The sequence below is a fragment of the Caretta caretta genome, chromosome 1, assembly GCF_965140235.1.
Source record: "Caretta caretta isolate rCarCar2 chromosome 1, rCarCar1.hap1, whole genome shotgun sequence".
Lineage (NCBI taxonomy): Eukaryota > Metazoa > Chordata > Testudines > Cheloniidae > Caretta > Caretta caretta.
Window position 1 is genome coordinate 252,857,711 of NC_134206.1, and position 18,768 is coordinate 252,876,478.

General features: G+C 42.4%; 1 protein-coding gene across 1 annotated transcript in view; it reads right to left on the minus strand.

Annotated features, from left to right (window-relative positions):
- Positions 1-387: 387 nt before the first annotated feature.
- PAH (phenylalanine hydroxylase) overlaps positions 388-18,768 on the minus strand; it is a 63,668-nt gene continuing 45,287 nt past the window's right edge. The window contains exons 6-13 of the mRNA XM_048845378.2: positions 17,649-17,845; positions 16,994-17,129; positions 14,382-14,451; positions 10,897-10,953; positions 9,253-9,348; positions 7,483-7,616; positions 3,438-3,553; positions 388-2,762 (exon numbers count right to left, since the gene is read on the minus strand). Coding sequence (XP_048701335.1) covers positions 2,719-2,762; positions 3,438-3,553; positions 7,483-7,616; positions 9,253-9,348; positions 10,897-10,953; positions 14,382-14,451; positions 16,994-17,129; positions 17,649-17,845 — 850 coding nt within the window. The 3' untranslated portion in view covers positions 388-2,718. The remainder of the gene's footprint in view (positions 2,763-3,437; positions 3,554-7,482; positions 7,617-9,252; positions 9,349-10,896; positions 10,954-14,381; positions 14,452-16,993; positions 17,130-17,648; positions 17,846-18,768) is intronic.

Here is an 18,768-nt window from a genome sequence, read left to right on the forward strand (position 1 = left end):
ATGCAACTAAGGTGGACTCTGTTTCGTAACCAGGTTGGTATCCAAGCTGAAAAAGGTCAAAGAGATCTGAGGCGACTAGATACTGCAAGAGCTGTTTCACCGCAACTTTTTGATCACCTTAGTCAGGAATGAAGGCACCATGGATATTTTAGCTTATTCTACAAGAAGCACTGAAGGAAGAAGCATGGAGGAAGAGGTTATAGCATGGGACTGGGGGTCAGAAGTTTAGTCATAGTTGAAAGAAGAAAAGGAGTACTTGTGGCACCTTAGAGACTAACAAATTTATTTGAGCATAAGCTTTCGTGAGCTACAGCTCACTTCATCGGATGCACATCGGATGCTGTAGCTCACGAAAGCTTATGTTCAAATAAACTGGTTAGTCTCTAAGGTGCCACAAGTACTCCTTTTCTTTTTGCGAATACAGACTAACACGGCTGTTACTCTGAAACCAGTCATAGTTGAGCATCCTAAGTACTTGGATAGCACTATGATGGGAACACTATAAAAGCCTAAATTGACAGAGCCGGAATGTTTATCTCAGGCTCGATAGCAGATCCTGGACATGCCAAGTAACCTATGCCTCTGTTTCCCTGATTGTAAAATACAGGTACTACTTCATGGATCTGAGACTTCTTAGTTAATGTTTTTAAAGCTTGCTGTTTTTTGATGTTCTTGCATGAATGATGCTGCAGAAGTGTAAAATAATATTGAGTATTTTTGTTTAATTTAGTCTTTCCAACACACCACTTAAAAGTACTATATATATATGTAACTATCTGTTTTAATACTGGCTTACTAAACATTTACATTTATTTAGTTTACATAGCAGAATGATATGTTTACCAGACAGAAGAGAAATTAAAAGATTTTTTACAAATTTTAATTTCTTTCTTGAGCTATCCACTAAAAATAGTATTCTAAACGCAACTAACTTAAAATATTTAAAAATAAATGCATAAGCTTATTTTTTAGTAAGAAAATCTAGTTGCTTTTTGTTTCATCCACTTCTAAAATCCCAAGGGGGCTAGTGCTCTCACTTCACTTAACAGTAGTTTGACACCAGTGTAATTCCATTGACTTAACTGGAGTCATTCCAGACTACACCTGTGTAAATGAGACAGAATCAGACCCTAAATGTGAAAGTTGTTTAATAATTCCACTTAAGTATAAAGGAAACCATGTATCCTGTGTTCCCAACAGCACCATGGATGCTGCTCTACTGTTATTCATAGCAGCAGTCACAAGAAGATTTGAAAGCCAGCAGGAGATTATTTTGAAAGACTTCAAACTTGTGGTGGAATCATCCTTTTGTGAACACAATCACCTTAGCGGTATCACTATACTAGAAGAGAAGGAACATGGGCTACTTTCACTTTTGAAATAAGTGCCAGGGATTAAAGGTTTGCACAGACATTACCACACAATAAAAGACCCAGTAATAAAAAAGGCATACTTCAAAGCACCAAAATGATGCCATTTTGTATAAAAATACTTCTGTTCAAAAAGGTCCCAGCTGGTATCCTTAGATTAGATTAATGTTATTATACTCTATAAATATAATAGAGGCAGTTGTAGTTTGGATCTCCTTAAAGGGCAATGTTTGAATGAAAGATCCATTGCTTTTTGAGAAGTAAATATAAAAGTGGTGCAAGACTAGATATTACAAAACTGATTTAAAAGTCCATAAAATGTAAAGCCCACAGTAGCTTTAGAACCTCTCATCACATGTTGAAACTTGTGTATGGGAAAGTTGTTAATGAGAAACACTGATTTGCTCTGCTTAGCTCTGGGTGGTTCAAATGTCCAATCTGTGACCTAGCAAATTTAGTCCCTGGACTATGAGCTGTGGGAACACATTGCACATGGTGTGAACACAATATTTTAACACTGAAGGAGAAATCTTCACTAATGAGTCAGAAACATACTGAAAACACAGTCTCCACTAGTAACATCAGAGCATCTACTCTTTGACTAAATTTGAAGTCACTTTTGCAGAACAAAAACTTTTACAGCAAAATTCACCCCAGTGCAGAGGACCCACACAAGGTACTACTTAAGCCCCATGTTAAGGTGGCAAACTGTGGCCTCTTCTCCGTGCAGCGTGCCCAGCGTGTAGTGGAAGAGGTGCAGATTTGCTATGTAGGGGACAGGGTTTGTGAGGACATGTAGATCCTAGGGATACAGAGCTAGGGATACAGAGCTTAGCTCTCCAGGGGAACCTGGCATGGCTTCAGGCTGGGGCAGATGGGAGTGTAGGAGGGATATGGCAGGGTGGGTGAATCTGCTGCTAGTCATTGCCACGTTGTCACCAGGACATGGGGGCAATACAGTATCAGGGCTGCAGTAACTCTGCAGGCTGGTGAATGGAGAAGGATTCCCTCTTCTGCCAGCTTCCAGGATTCAGACAGAAAAGATGTACAGGCCATGGACAGTCACCCAGGGCTGGGGTGAATTCTAAACAGAATTATGATATGCAACCAAAGAGAGCACAGAGTCACCCACAGAAGCCCCTTTTGTTGCTAAGCTATAGGGATTAAGTAATATATATGTGTATGTGTATGTGTGTGTATATATATATATATATACATATATATATATATATCATAAACATTCACACATTCAATAGAGTGATAATGTGAAATAGCTAGAATATTATTGGCATTTGCATATAGTCACTTCAGCAAGTTGCTCTTGGAAGAGAGGACTCTGAGAAAACCTTCATTCTATCTTCTTGAGGGCACTGCAAAGAGTTCCCATCTCACCTGCACATGAAATAGCAAAAATCAGTGTTTGTCCTGTTAGTCTTACAGCCTGTTCTATACATTTCAGTGGAACTTCAGCACAGCCATATTTTCATTCCCTGAAAGAATGAGACCAAAGAGGTGGGTGATAGACTGGGCACATTAACTTAAATGGATGTTTTGTATGAGCACAGACAGCAGGATCAGCCCTTATATCTGGAGTTTTATCAGCCATAGATGCTGTGTAAGATCAGGGATGCTGGCTCTGAGCAGTCCAGCCAGTCAATTGGAAAGAACTGCTCATCCTGGAACGATGAAAGAAAATCCAAATGGTCTAAGGCTGTGAATATCCCCTTTTCCTCACTGGGGGCAGAGAGAGCCACAACTTTGGTTTCATCCTCCTGCGTTATCACCAACCAGTCCTCCAAACTTTGCCAAAGCCCTCCAGCAAAAGGAATAACATCAAGATGTGATATTTCCAATATAAAAAGCAAACAATAAAGTGGGCAAACTTCTTTGGGGGACGGGTGAAATTAGGAAGCAGTTTTTATACACCATAAAGGAAATATTTAGGACCTGATCAAATTCCCACTGGAGTGAGAATCAGGTCTTTAATGGAGACAGGAGAAAAACACTTCTCCCCATTCAAGTCCTAGCTTTTGAGGAATCTAATATAACAAAACTGCAATTGCTTACTGCTGATGGACTCAGCTAAATTCTTCAACTGCTTTGCATTGTCCAAGACTTCAATTCTCTGGGTGTATGGATTGTAGCGAACCGAGAAAGGTCGAGGGATTGTTGAAGCAAATCTCCTGAAGGAGAAAAGACAAACACTTTTATGAAAACAACTGTTTCTTTTTAAGTAACCTGCTCCTTTGAGTTGGGAGGAGCTTTTATTGATGTGAAGGATAGGGAAGCCAATGTGGTAAAGTAACTAAAGACCTACTCCGTGACTAGGCAGCAACAGTATTCTCCAATGCTTTAGCAATATCCTTGAGGCTGACCTGGGAGGCTTTCCTATAGGTGTGTCATTTATTAACCACCCTTCATTTTTTCAAACAGACCCCATTATGCAGTATTTACCATGCTATTATAGGAGTAATACTGGCTGCTGCTGATTTAACCCAGTGAGCAGGTGTCAGCATTTCCCAGACTTTAAATCCCCGTTTTCCTATTACTAATGCAGAATGTGATTCACTTTTGCAGAATGTGATCCACTTTTGCAGTCCTTGGGGTTGCAGAGCTTGACATGCATTAGAGCAATCTCAGAGCTTGTCTAACTTCTGATAGCTGGTAGCAGCCTCCAAGGTGCTGGAAAGCCGGTCAGAGATCACTGGAGCGCAGTTTCATTCTGGCCACACTTTTTTCTCAGCCTTGCCAGGGGAGTCCTCAGCTGTGGGATTAGGGTTGCTTTACAGCCTCTTGGTCTGGCACTTATATACTGGAGCTGAAGATCTGGTCCAATAATTGTGGCAGAACACCTGTCATTTGCCAAAGCTCTCTCACTGAAGTTATACCAGATTAATAACTTGCCTTGGAAAATGGCTGTGCTTCTCAAGTCACCTACAGCTCTGTTACTTCAAAAAGTTTGAGAGACAAAGAATGGGAGACTCAAGGGCTAGGTAATAGGCTACCAAGACCGAGGGCCTCATGTACTCTGTGGTAAAGCTGGACCAAATTCTACAGCAGCAACTCCTGTGTAAATTTATTCTATCAAATTTATTCTATAAATAAAGTCCTTCATTCCCACCCCCCACAAATGCACACAGTTATGGCTCATAGTTGAATATTGACATAAAATTTGTTGATGATTATGTTCAGCCATGCATATTTCTGGGCATAGGTGTTTTCCTCTATCCTTTCCAGGTGGCCAGCTCCACTCTTTGGGCCGTGGCTTCCACAATGTCCAGGCAACCCAACTCCAGAGGCAAACACCTGCATGCGGCTGTGGTAAACGGGCACAAACAATGGAGCATGTCATATCTGAATGTCCCCGGGGGGTCTGAAGGACATTCACCAGCTCATTGCTGTGGCAATGTATTGGCAATCAAATCTAGATATAAATTTGTAGTCATTGCTACCTATCCAAGCCATAAAAAGAAGAAGAAACTCCAGATTGAATTCAGGCCACGTTAGTAGTGACTGAAGCCACAATCCCACCCGAAGTCTTTATGGGTTGCCCCCCTGTGTTCATGTGGAGCTCTGCACAGAACCGTGGCCTAAACATATTATTGTGTGATGGCTAGTCAGTGGTCTATAAGACAAAGGTTGGTGGTCCTTCTGGGCAAGTGTCAACATTCTAGGAAAAAGAATGTTCCTTCCAGATCTCAGTAAGAGGCCCAAGGGCTTCACTAGAAGTAGGAAACCTTAGCTCAGACACAGAATGCTGACTAAAAAAACAAGTCATTATGCAAGGTAGCCTGTTTCCTCTTGTTTTTTCCTACCCCCCCCCCCCCCCAGATGTTCTGGTTTAACTTGGATTTAAACTTGGAGAGTGGTCAGTTTAGATGAGCTATTACCAGCAGGAGAGTGAGTTTGTGTGTGTATGGGGGTGGGGGGGATGTGAGAAAACCTGGATCTATGCAGGAAATAGCCCGACTTGATTATGTAAAGAGTTGTCACTTTGGATGGGCTAGCACCAGCAGGAGAGTGAATTTGTGTGGGGGGATGGAGGGTGAGAAAACCTGGATTTGTGCTGGAAATGGCCCACCTGTTGATCACTTTAGATAAGCTATTACCAGCAGGACAGTGGGGTGGGAGGAGGTATTGTTTCATATTCTCTGTGTGTATATAAAGTCTGCTGCAGTTTCCACGGTAAACATCTGATGAAGTGAGCTGTAGCTCATGAAAGCTCATGCTCAAATAAATTGGTTAGTCTCTAAGGTGCCACAAGTACTCCTTTTCTTTTTGCGAATACAGACTAACACGGCTGTTCCTCTGAAACCTAAAAAAACAAAGGCAGTCTGTGACCACAGTCTCCCTTGTATTCACACTGTTCTAATTATTTTTGTACAAAATATGCCTTGTGAGGTACCATTTGAAAACTAAGAACTCACTGATCAATAATATCATGGGGAAAAGGCATGTAGCAACATGATATGTAAAGTTATGAAATTCCCCTGAATAAAATTATTGGCACATGTTCTAAAACACACAGCTCTGCCCAGGCAGAAGTATACTGAATAAAAGAAATGTGTGTTTACCTCAGTAATACATATAAGTATTAAATAAGGTCCTCAACACAGCAGGGGGAGGAGATGGCAGGCAACAAAGCAAATTAGCATTTCAGCAAACACGTTTGAGAAGAAAGTACATGGAGCCTCCTTCACCACCAGACTTAATGTCACCTTTTTTACTGTTTGAATAAACTTTGCCTTGAGGAGTAACTCTCAGAAGAATCCACTTCAAAGGTTAACTGGACTATGAAAGAAAGGGGCAGAAAACCCCAAGGTATCTCTCTCTTTCTCACCTAAGATGACAAAAGAACCAGACCATTGACATTGAGGGGAGATTCCGACCTGAGATTTTGGTCATCCATATTGCTGGGAATGTGTGTGAGGATTTTACTTTGAATGAAGTGTAGCTTGTTAAGTTTTAGCTACTAAGAAAGAGTTTTATTTTTATTTCTCTTCTAACCATAGTACTTGATACTTGAATTCACTTAAAATCCTATCTTGTTTTGTTAATAAACTTGTTTTATTTTTAATCTGAACCAATTCAGTGCTGTGTTTAAATTGAACTGTTTGGTAACTCCAGTTAAAGTAGCAAACTGTTGAATACTGACCCTTTACAGGGGCAATGGACCTTTAATATCTGAACTGTCCAGGAGAGGGCTGGACAGTGCAGAATACATGCTTTTGGGAAAATTTGGAACTGGGAGTGTGTTGGGGTCACCCTGAAAGTAGTAACCCAGACTGGCGGAAGCCACAGTGTGACTGGGGTGTTGCTGACAGGTTGCTGGGGTCAGAGCTGTTGGATCAAGGCTGTAGCTATGCACACACACACTCTGCGTGAGACCTTCATGCTGGCAGGCTGTTTGTAAGTGGCCTACTTTTGAAGCTACAACAGTAAAGTATTGTAAGGCACCCATGGTTACAGGGCAGGCAGTGACACAATCTCTCTCTGGTCTGGATTGTACCCCAGATGTGACACAGTCCCATGAAGGAAATAGGCAATTATCTTATTTCGGTGTAAAGCCCAATTTTGAAATATATACATGAGGCGTAAGATAAATAATAAACAATAATAGTTATTTTTATTATTAAGGGTTTCCATTGTGGAATAAAAGGGGAAAAGATTTGAGCAGCAGATGAAGCTACTGAGCAGAACCAGAAAAGAATAGCTGTTGTGAAAGGAGAACATGGCCCAGGGATTTTGTTGTTAGCCTCAACTACAAGAAGCCAAGGCTTGACAGGGCATTGAGACTGAACTATTCTCTCATCCCTAGAAGGGATTTTCCCAGGATGTGATTGGTAGAGTAGCATCACTGCCTACGTCACACTCTTCTGAGAAAAACTGAAGACTTCAGCCTTCAGGGCTATCAAGCTGACTACAGAACACATTCAAACAGTCCTCTTATGCAGAGCAAAAGCTGAAAGAAGCTTTTAAAAGCCAGACCAGAAGTCTTAAACTTCAAGACTTCAGAGAACATGCTCCTCAGCTGCAGGGGTCCACAAAGGCCTCAGGGAGGTATGTGTGTGTGTGTAAGATATTGCCTATAATGGCGAAATGATTATTTTACCTTACTTTTTCCTTGGCATTTTTAAAACTTTCAGCAACATAGTAAACAGGCTGGAACTCAGTGACTGGGTATTTCTGGACTGCAGTCTTCTCCAGGTTAAGGGATTGAATTTCAGGTTTATCTGATAAACAGTACTGTATGGAAAGAGTGAGAGATTTCTTTCCATTAAAAAGTGGTTTTGTTTGAATAACGAAGGAGGACAATGTTACTTAGATATGCACATGTTCAGTTATTCAGGACCTGCTCTTCCTCCCATTGAAGTCAAAAGGAATTTGACCATTGAGTTCAAAGTGAGGCAGAACAGGCCCTAAATGAAGATAATGATCCATTTATGAAATATGACTTCTATGCAATATAACAGATTCACAGATTCTAAGGCCAGTCCTCCTGTTTAACACAGGCCATGGAACTTCCCCAAATCTGTTTGAATTAGAGCCGATTTTTTAGCAAAAACATCCAATCTTGATATACTAATTGCTAATGATGGTGAATCCATCACTATCCTTGGTGAGTTGTTCCAATGGTTAACTATCTTCACTGTTCAGTTCTGTGCCTTATTCCAGTCTGAATTTGTCTAACTTCAATTTCCAGGCATTGGTTCGTGTTACACCTTTCTCTGCTAGATTGAACAGCCCACTATCAAATATTTGTTCTCCCCATAAATACTTAAAGACTGTCAACTCACCCCTTAACTGTCTCTTTGATAAGCTAAATAGATTGAGTTTCTTGAGTCTATCACTATAAAGCTGTGGTCCCCAAACTTTTGAGAGTCATGTCCACCTTTGCCCCTGTCTGCACCTGCCCCAGGGCAGGGAGCGGGGCAACGGCTCCAGGAGGGAGGACACACGGATGGGGTAAGGGGACCGAGGCTGGGGCTGAAGCTGGGGGTGGGTCTGGGGCTGGGAGTGGGGCCATGGACAGGGGTCGAGGCTGGTGGAGGTAGTGGGAGTAGAGCCGCAGACTGGCTGCGGTGGGGGCTGGCAGCCAGGCCCATAACTAGGTGCAGCTCTACTCCCAGCCTTGCCCCCAGCCTTGGCCCCAGACCGGGAATGGAGCCAGGGCCAACAGCTCACACTGGGGGCTGGCACGGGGCTGGGAGCACAACCATAGTAAGGTTGGGGATGGGGCCAAGTGCAGAGCCGGGAGCCAGGGATGTGGCTGGGGGTGGGACCAGAGGAGAGCTGGGGGCGGGGAGGGGCTGAGTGGTACTCCCTCCCATGTGGGGTGGCCCGGACCCTGCTGCACTCCCAGACATTTCTCCATGCCCCCCTGGGGATCCTGTCCCCCCTTTGAGACCCTCTGCTATAAAGCACATTTTACAATACTTTAATCATTCTCATAACTCTTCTCTGAATCCTCTCCAATTTATTGACTTCCTTCTTTAATTGAACTGAATACAGCATTTCAGTAACAGTTGCACCAGTGCCTAACACAGAGGTAATATAACCTCCTTACTCCTATTCAAGACTCCAAGCATTACTTTAGCCTTTTCGTTCACAGCATCACACTGGGAGCTCATGTTCAGCTGATTGTCCACCATGACCCCCAGTCTTTTTCAGAGTCATTTCCCAGTCCTCCACCCTGTAAGTATGGCCTGCGTTCTTTCTTTCTAGATGTATGGCTTCACATTTGGCTGTATTGAATTATAGTACTCCATTTAATTCAATCTGGATGCACAGCACTGGAAGATACAGTAACATTTACATAAGAAACACGTAATCAAAAAAACCCATGAATCATGTAGCTATTATGACGTTATTGGGAACAAACCTGCAACTCTCCAAATGAAGACAGCAGCCCAGCACCATAGGCCTTTATTGCATCACCTTCTTTACAGAGTCCAAATTCCACCGTAAACCAATAGACCTAACATGAATATTAGACAGAAATAGATGATTCTCTAAGCAAACACTATCTGACCATGAGGCACTGATTTTTAAGTATTTGGAACTTACATTTGCTAGATAAAGTTAGTATTTAAACCATAGCTACATAGATAAAGTTTTAAAATAAAGACTGTTTTAAAATGGTTCATTTTTACTGAACAGATCTGCTCTTCTTTCAGTGAAATTCACCCCTTTGAAGAGGGTCAGCACTAGGTCTACGTTTCACTTACATCCTACTTAAGCCATCCAAATAGCCATGTGTGTATCCAGATCTGCTTACTTTCCTGACAGAATAAGTTATTTTTTACAGCCTTTATATTTGTTGGCAGAACAGAGCCAGAGAGAGAAATGGATTGTAATATGGATTGTCAATCATTGACAAATGTTGAGTTTTGTTCCCTTAGTGAAACAAATTGTTTCCTGTTTCACATGTAGGGCACCAAGATATTACAGAGACAGGGGAGAGCAAAAGAGACTAAATTGTTAGCAGAACCCTGACAATTGCTTATGGTTCGGCTTGGAAGGAGCAGATTTTTATCAGTAAATGTTGGTAAACATCAATTTCACTGTACATGCACAAGGCAAAGAAAAAATATTTCCAAAGATAACAATTGAAATTTACAGATCGGTGGAGTAAGAAAAATGCTGCCTGAGAACTTACTAGAGTTTGATTTAAGAATATTTACTTTGTATATTTTGACATGTGATGTTAACACTTTGCATTTTTCAATCTTAATGTCTACTACTGTCATTAAATAATTGTCCCCCCCCCCATTATTTCCCACTTCTGTGAAAATTTAAATAGACAAAAAATGAAAAAGTTTAAAAAACAGAATTTTGTGCAACTGTGAAAATTTAAATGTTTAAAATGCTTAAAAATCAATATCAATATTAGCAGTCAAATTTATAAAAGAAACAAATAAAAGTGGAATTCTGCCAAACCTACTTATGCTGCTTAAGCTAGAAAGAACACAGCTTGACTTTCAGCTGGAATTCATAGAGCTCTGGGTCTCAGCTCTCCCACAGTAGGGCATGAGTAACTCCCATTGACATCACAGGGAGTTATTTGTACCATAGGGTGGAAGAGCAGAGTCCTTGGCCAGTAGAACAGCTGTCACAGCTGTCTCCTCCTGCACATTTGCAGGAGAAATGAAGTAACTGCAGTATCTCCTTACCAGAAAGGGTCCAGCTAGAGCAACTATACTCTGGCTTTTCTTGTTTAATCACAACTGTCAAGTCAATAAGGCTCTGATAGGATAAGCTTTCTTATTATCCATTAAAGCAAGTGTTTACCGGTGGGATTTTCCAAAGTGCTTATAATTGGCCTAATTTTGCTTCCATTAAAGTCAGTGGGAATTCCACCACTGACTTCAGTGGAAGCAGAATTAGGCCAGCCCTCCACCCCAGATCTTCAAAAGGTATTGAGGCACTTCACCCATTGAAGTCCATGGGAATCAGGTGCCTAAATAACTTCTGAAGATCTGGGCCTGAGAGCTTTGCAAAATCCCATCCTAATATATTAAATTACCGTAGCAAGTTTCTCAATGTATTCATCTGGCGCTCCCAAGGATGCAAGTCCAATTTCCTGCAATAATAAATCATTGTTCTTCAAGCTGTTTAGTGCAAACATTGCTTCTAATATGCCTTATTTCATTGTTCACTTTTTAATTACCATCTAGCACCACCACACACAAATGTTAACAGGGCACCTTACCCTAGTGCACCAGCAATTGTTAACCAGAAGTCCCTATGGAAGTTAATGAGGGTCTCTGTCTAAATTTCATTTGCATGGTGTGACCCATTGGACCTGGCATGTAGCCCATTTCCACTGACTTCAATAGGCTTTGGATCAGGCCAACAGTAAGCAACCAGCAGAATCTTACAATAAAAAGATGATAAGTCAACCACAAAGTAGATACTTTAAATATTTATCATTGTTCTGGTGGACCCTGGTGGAAAGTGAACATAAGAACATAAGAACGGCCATACTGGGTCAGACCAAAGGTCCATCTAGCCCAGTATCCTGTCTTCTGACAGTGGTCAATGCCAGGTGCCCCAGAGGGAATGAACAGAACAGGTAATCATCAAGTGATTCATCCCCTGTCGCCCATTCCCAGCTTTTGGCAAACAGAGGCTAGGGACACCATCCCTGCCCATCCTGGCTAATAGCCATTGATGGACCTATCCTCCATGAACTTATCTTGTTCTTTTTTGAAACCTGTTATAGACTTGGCCTTCACAACATCCTCTGGCAAGGAGTTCCACAGGTTGACTTTGCGTTGTGTGAAAAAGGAATTCCTTTTGTTTGTTTTAAACCTGCTGCCTATTAATTTCATTTGGTGGCCCCTAGTTCTTGTGTTATGAGAAGGAGTAAATAACACTTCCTTATCTACTTTCCCCAAGCCCGTCATGATTTTATAGACCTCTATCATATCCCCACTTTGTCATCTCTTTTCCAAGCTGAAAAGTCCCAGTCTTATTAATCTCTCCTTACACGGCAGCCATTCCATACCCCTAATCATTTTTGTTGCCCTTTTCTGAACCTTTTCCAATTCCAATATATCTCTTTTGAGATGGGGCAACCACATCTGCACGCAGTATTCAAGATGCGGGCATACCATGGATTTATATAGAGGCAATATGATATTTTCTGTCTTACTATCCATCCCTTTCTTAATGATGCCCAATATTCTGTTCACTTTTTTGACTGCCACTGCACATTGTGTGGATGTTTTCAGAGAACTATCCACAATGACTCCCAGATCTCTTTCTTGAGTAGTAACAGCTAACGTAGACCCCTCATTTCATATGTATAGCTGGGATTATGTTTTCCAATGTGTGTTACTTTGCATTTATCAACATTGAATTTCATCTGCCATGTTGTTGCCCAGTCACCCAGTTTTGACAGATCATTTTGTAGCTCTTTGCAGTCTGCCTGGAACTTAACTATCTTGAGTAGTTTTGTATCATCTGCAAATTTTGTCACCTCACTGTTTACCCCTTTTTCCAGATCACTTATGAATATGCTAAATAGGACTGGGCCCAGAACAGAGCCCTGGGGGATACCACTATTTATCTCTCTCCATTCTGAAAAAACTGACCATTTATTCCTACCCTTTCTTTCCTATCTTTTAACCAGTTACCAATCCATGAGAGGACCTTCCCTCTTATCCCATGACAGCTTATTTTGCTTAAGAGCCTTCAGTGAGGGACCTTGTCAAAGGCTTTCTGGAAATCTAAATACACTATATCCACTGGATCTCCTTTGTCCACATGCTTGTTGACCCCCTCAAAGAAGTCTAGTAGATTGGTGAGGCATGATTTCCCTTTACATAAACCATACTGACTCTTCCACAACAAATTATGTTCATCCAGCTGTCTGACAATATTGTTCTTTACTGTAGTTTCAACCAGTTTGCCCGGTACTAAAGTCAGGCTTACTGGCCTGTAATTGTCAGGGTCACCTCTGGAGCCATTTTTAAAAATTGGCGTCACATTAGCTATCCTCCAGTCATTTGGTACAGAAGCTGATTTAAATGATAGGTCACAAACTACAGTTAGTAGTTCTGCAATTTCACATTTGAGTTCCTTCAGAACTCTTCGGTGAATACCATCTCGTTCTGGTGACCTATTACTGTTTAGCTTATCAATTTGTTCCAGAACCTCCTCTAATGACACCTCAATCTGGGACAGTTCCACAGATTTGTCACCTAAAAAGCGCTTCCCCATAAGCTCATATGAAATGGTTCCAGATGCTAGGGACACAGTGTGAAAAGAACCTACTCTTATCTCAGGAGCTAACTGTGATTTTGAACCACAGAGACATCCACATGGGTGTAAAATACCCAAAGTGCAGAAAAAAATACAAGCCCAACTCAAGAATGTGTATAGCTAACTTGCTCTAAAACACAGACTGCATGCTGCAGAGTCAAAGGCTATGTCCTCACTGCAAAAAAAGAGGGCTATCTTGATGTAAAATCCTAGCAGGAGACAAGGCAGAGGCTGCTTTTGCCTCGATGTAGCTAGTCAAGGTAAACCCCAGGGCTGTGGGAGTGTGTGCACATGTGGGGGTTGGGGGACTTAGGGGTAACAGGGTTGACCTCCACTTACTACACCAAGGTAAAGACTATCTGTGCCTTGTTTCAGCTAGGATTTACACTGACTTAGTTATCTTGATGTACAAACACACCCCTTGTTGCAGTGAAGATATAGCCAAAAGCTCAGTCCCTTCCTGAGGTTTGGTGTGATTAACAGAGAAATTAAAAATTAACAACATACAATACAAAGTAGCAGCTCAAATTTTCTCCACCAGGTTTGACGGCTCTGAGGGTTCCAATCTTACCTCACCTCAGCTACTCTGACGCCCAAGTCACTCCAACTCCTGTATATCAGAGTGGGGTAACAAGTCATCTGACTCAGATACCATTTAACCCTTTCTAAGCAGGATTAACACCTGCTAAGAGGGTGTTAGGCGAACACTATCAGCCTGTTACAAGGGATATGGATTCAAAACCCAAAACTACACAACAATGAAATCTATATTTTGTATACACTCGGGTTTTTTGCGTGAACTAAGTCTAATTTTTTAAACAATAAATAAAACAGGTCCTACTTAAATGTATGTAAAGCAAAATTTTAAATCACATTACATACTTTGCATCACAGATAAGCCTATGTGCTTCAACTCTGACTGAAGGGATCACTTCTGGGAGACAGGGGAGTGCATTTTCTATGCCCATTCAGTTCTTAGCAACTTTGTTGAATCTGCCAATGCAGCTGCCAATTAATATTATGTTTACCTGTCCATAAAGAACTAGACCTTTTCACATAAATTGCTGAACAGCAGACAGACAATAAATATTTGTTTCTACATGGGAAACTGACTCACCTGACCTCAACTAGATTTGAAACAATAAGTTAGAAGTTGAAAGCTCCGTAACCCTTTACTAACTTTCTGAATTATCCAGTTTCTGGCATTGTAAGTTACAATGATAGAGTAATGTATGCACTTACCTGGGAAAACTGAGCAAAGCTAATGTCAGCAAACAGAGGTACATGTCCTAGGAGCTCATGGCAAACATCACTAGAGAAAATAAGCTGTATGAATTAACTTTATTTCAAAAAAAAGTGTAGACACACTAGTGTCAGAGTCTCTCCATGTGTACAGAGAAGAAATCATATTAGAGAGAAATGCCCAAGATCCAGAGGGAAAGGAATTTCTATCTCAGGTACTTCTGGAGCCCACACTACTGTGCTATCTGGGTCTCTCACAATTTATAACAAATTTATGCTCACAACAGCCGTGTGAGGAAGGGAAGTACTATTTCCCATATTTCACAGAAGAGGCGCTAAGGCCTGGGGAAACTAAGTGATTTGCCCAAGGTCACACAGGCACTTTGTGGTGAAGCAGGGAATTGGGAGCAGATCTCCCAAATCCTAGGCTAGTGCCCTAGCCACTGGACCATTCTCCCTTTTCATTTTTTTAACAATAATCACTGCTAACAGCTGAAGAAGGGAACAGTAAAGCAAATCTTGGCCGTAAGTAAAATATACCTTGTATATTCAGCCCTGCACAGAGAAGCAGCTCAAGACCTATGCACCACTTAAATCCCACACAATAAGTGCAGAGGCTTTATGCCAGCTCTTTGCACAGGATGAACATAACTCTCTTTGAATTCCTGGGCCAAGTTCCTGAAGCCAACACCTGTAGGTGTAAACTATACCTTCCTGCACCACCCTGGGCCCCTGCAACCCAGAGGGAATTCTCCCTGCGGGAGGAGATGCTGTGTTGGAGTTTTTACCCTCACATGGACTTTTCAGCCATGGAAGTAGGGGACAGCTTTAGTTTATCATGTGGCCTCACAGGAAGCAAGCTGACTGGGCTGTTGAGGGGATGCACTTTGGAATCTGCCTGGCCAAGCCTGCTTTGACCTTTGCCACTCACTTCTTGTGCTGCTGCAGCCTCCCGCTGGCAGACTTCCCTTCACACTCCTACACATGTGGCGGTTTGCCAAAGCTGCAATTCTTGTGCTTAAAGCTCCCAGATGGCCAGAGCATGTGTTTCAGGGAGAGCGGGACTAGGGGTTGCTGGTAGTTGGAAAGGCAGAGAAGAAGTTGTGTGGGGGTGTGCAGCTTTGCCATATCCCTGGCAGAAAGGATTGGGTGGGAGAGAAAAGTAGAATAGGAAGGAAGAAGGAAAGAGGGAGGAGGAGGAGATTCTCCAGGCAGCACAGGGGCTGTGGAAGACTCTCTATACAACTCTGAATGGACATGCAGGGGAACACGGTAAATTGTGCATAGCAGAGCAGGGCTCCACATAGATCATCATGGAGGGAAGTGGAGTAGTGCAGGCTAGGGACAGGGAGGTGGCCAGTGAGTCTGAGTTATGAGGCATCAGTGGCCCCAAGCCCCTGTGAAAGGAGAGAACAGGGTTCACATCCACTATTGCAGAGCCGGGACTGGAGTAATGGCTCTTGAGGGACTGTGAAGTTGCCTTCAATTTGCAGGTGGGGTTGTGTGGGAGGATAACACCCACTGCACAAAATGGTTGAACTCTGGTTTTGTGCAAGGGAAGGAGACAAATTTAACCTAGACTGAGAAGAAATGAGAGAGGGAAGAAAGAAGAATGAGGTGAGGAAAAATGGAGGGAAAGGAGGAAGTGAAGAGAGGAGTAGGAAGTAAAGAAATAAAGGGGAAAGGAGAAACAGAAAAAAACCCAGATTTTTTTTAAAGAAAAAGAGAAAGAAAATAAACACAAGGTAGAGTTAGCAAGACCAAAGGAAAAATGGAGAGAGAGAGAGAGAGAATTAAAGATGGAGATGAAAGGAGGCGAGAAAGGCATAAAGGAATGTAAATGTGGCAAGAAGGAAGAATAAGAGATCTCTGATAGTCAGTTAGTGATGCTGTTCAGTTCAAGAAGGGCTAGCAGAGGAGGGGACAGCTTGCAGAGACAGAGCTACACTCTCTCGCTAAGGAGACTAGAAATCCCTTCTAAAATGTTCAGCTGAGAGCAACAATATAATGTGGATACCTCAATATGGCACAGGGTCATGCTTTGCCATGAGGATGGTATGTTATTAATAGGGCCCTACCAAATTCATGGCCATGAAAAACGCATCACGGGCCGTGAAATCTGGTCTTTTGTGTGCTTTTACCCTATACTCTACAGATTTCATAGGGGAGACCAGTGTTTCTCAAATTGGGGGTCCTGGCCCAAAAGGGAGTTGCAGGGGTCATGGTTTTGCCACCCTGACTTTTGCGCTGCCTTCAGAGCTGGGTGGCTGGAGAGCAGTGGTTGTTGGCCAGGCGCCCAACTCTGAAGGCAGAGGCAGTAGCAGCACAGAAGTAAGGGTAGCCGTACCGCAACCCCCCCCCACAACTCCTTTTAGGATCAGGACCCCTACAATTACAACACTGTGGAGTTTCAGATTTAAATAGCTGCAACCATGACACTTATGATTTTTAAAATCCTATGACCGTGAAATTGACCAAAATGGACTGTGAATTTGGTAGGGCCCTAATTATTAACATTAGTATTAACTGCAGTTATTATTTACTAACCCAACTGCATAGTTAACCTCTGCAGTTTATGCAGCCCTGTTTACCTTCAGTGCCAAAGTACTTACGGTTCTGGTGTGTACATTGGTTTAGATCCATGGCGGATGTACTGCGTAGAGTGAAACACTCTAAATGCCAAACCAGCCAGGAAATCCCGAGAAGACAGCAGGCCAGCCACAGGGCGTAAGCGGAATCCAGTGCAGGCTTTAGGGAGAAAAAGGGTCCATTTAAAAAAGTCCATTGGACTTGGTTTATGCCTCTCCTTTGGGTCCTGGGAACTGGACAGAGCTTTGCATCAGTTTTCTCTCTTAATTATAAGCTTGGGTACCAAATAGTGGAGAACTCCCTACCTGCCTAAGGAACTTACATGGACACCGTCATCACAGTATCTCTGTGCCTCACAGTCTTTAATAAATTCATCCTCGTCACATGCCTGTAAGGTAGGGGAGTTCTTTTATCCCTACTCTATTATCCCTATATGGTCCTGCTTTGAGCAGGGGGTTGGACTAGCTGACCTCCTGAGGTCCCTTCCAACCCTGATATTCTATGATTCTATTTCACAGGTGAGGCCCTGAGGCAGAGAGTAACTAAATGATTTTCCTAAGGTCACACAAAGTCTGTGGCAGAGCAGGAAATTTAACCTAGGGCTCTCAAGTCTCAGACTAACACCCTAACAGCTGGACCATCCTTCTTCCCTATTGGGCTATTTTAACACAAACATACTTTGCAAGAATCTTGAAACGTCTTCAAGTTGTGGAATATTATCCTCCTGGTAGCCACAGTATTTTTCCAGTAGCGGAAACACGTGGTTGTGTTCATAGCAAGCGTGAGTTGGATAGAGAGTCTTCAGCTCCCTGAAGACTATGCCCCACGTTTTCTTTTCTTCCTCTGTGTAAGTCACTTTAGGAATAGGCTGCCCACTGTAAAGCAAAGAGCATTTTTAATCCACAGTGAAATGGATACACCTTAAACCAGCAATATAAAGAAGTGTGTTGTGTCACCGACATCTGTGCTTGTATTACCACCTGGAGCTGGACAGGAGTTGGTGCGAGTGACGAAAATCCCTCTTCTCATATACAGCAGGAGAGAAAACAATGTGATGGAATAACTCTACTGAATTCAGTTGAGCTACGCTGTCATTTAGATCGTACACTCTTAAGGGCAGAGGTTGTCTCTTCCCCTGTGTTTGTTCACTGCCTGGCACAATGGGGGCCTGATCTCAGTTGCAGCCTTTTGGTTCCAGTGTCGCAAAAATAAACTGTGTTTATTTTGCTGCTGCTGCTGATCTGCTAGCAAAATTCACTGGCTGCTGTCTTTCATTGATTTTCCTTCATTGATGTGCGGAAGGTTGTTGCATTTCATGCCTATTGATTTGTTCTGACGTTCCTACTGTGGTCAGGAAAACATCAGTTCTGAAGATGCACAGCTCTTACTGGTTTAAGTATCTTGGAGATGTTCCTAATCATCACTAAATGCAGATTTTGGTAAATTTGATTTAAAAAAATGAATAACCCCTGGGTCAAATTCTGCCTCAATCACATGTTCATGGAGCTCATGCTGATGTTAACAAGAGTTAGGCACCATGAACCATGAATTTGGCCCTATTGCCTTGGAATTAATCGGGGGGAGGAAGATTCCTTAGCAATAAAGAAAAGGGCCATAGGTGAATCCCCCAGCTTTTAAAATCAAAGAGTTTAAGCAACTTAATACTACTGGAATAATGCGAGGGCTTTCCAAGCCCCGAGATTCATTGTTAAACTCCAGTGATACCCCACCGCCTCCCACTCTCTCATTTTAACTTCGGCCTGGGGGCAGCTCCCCAGTAACTCTGTAATTTTCTGCC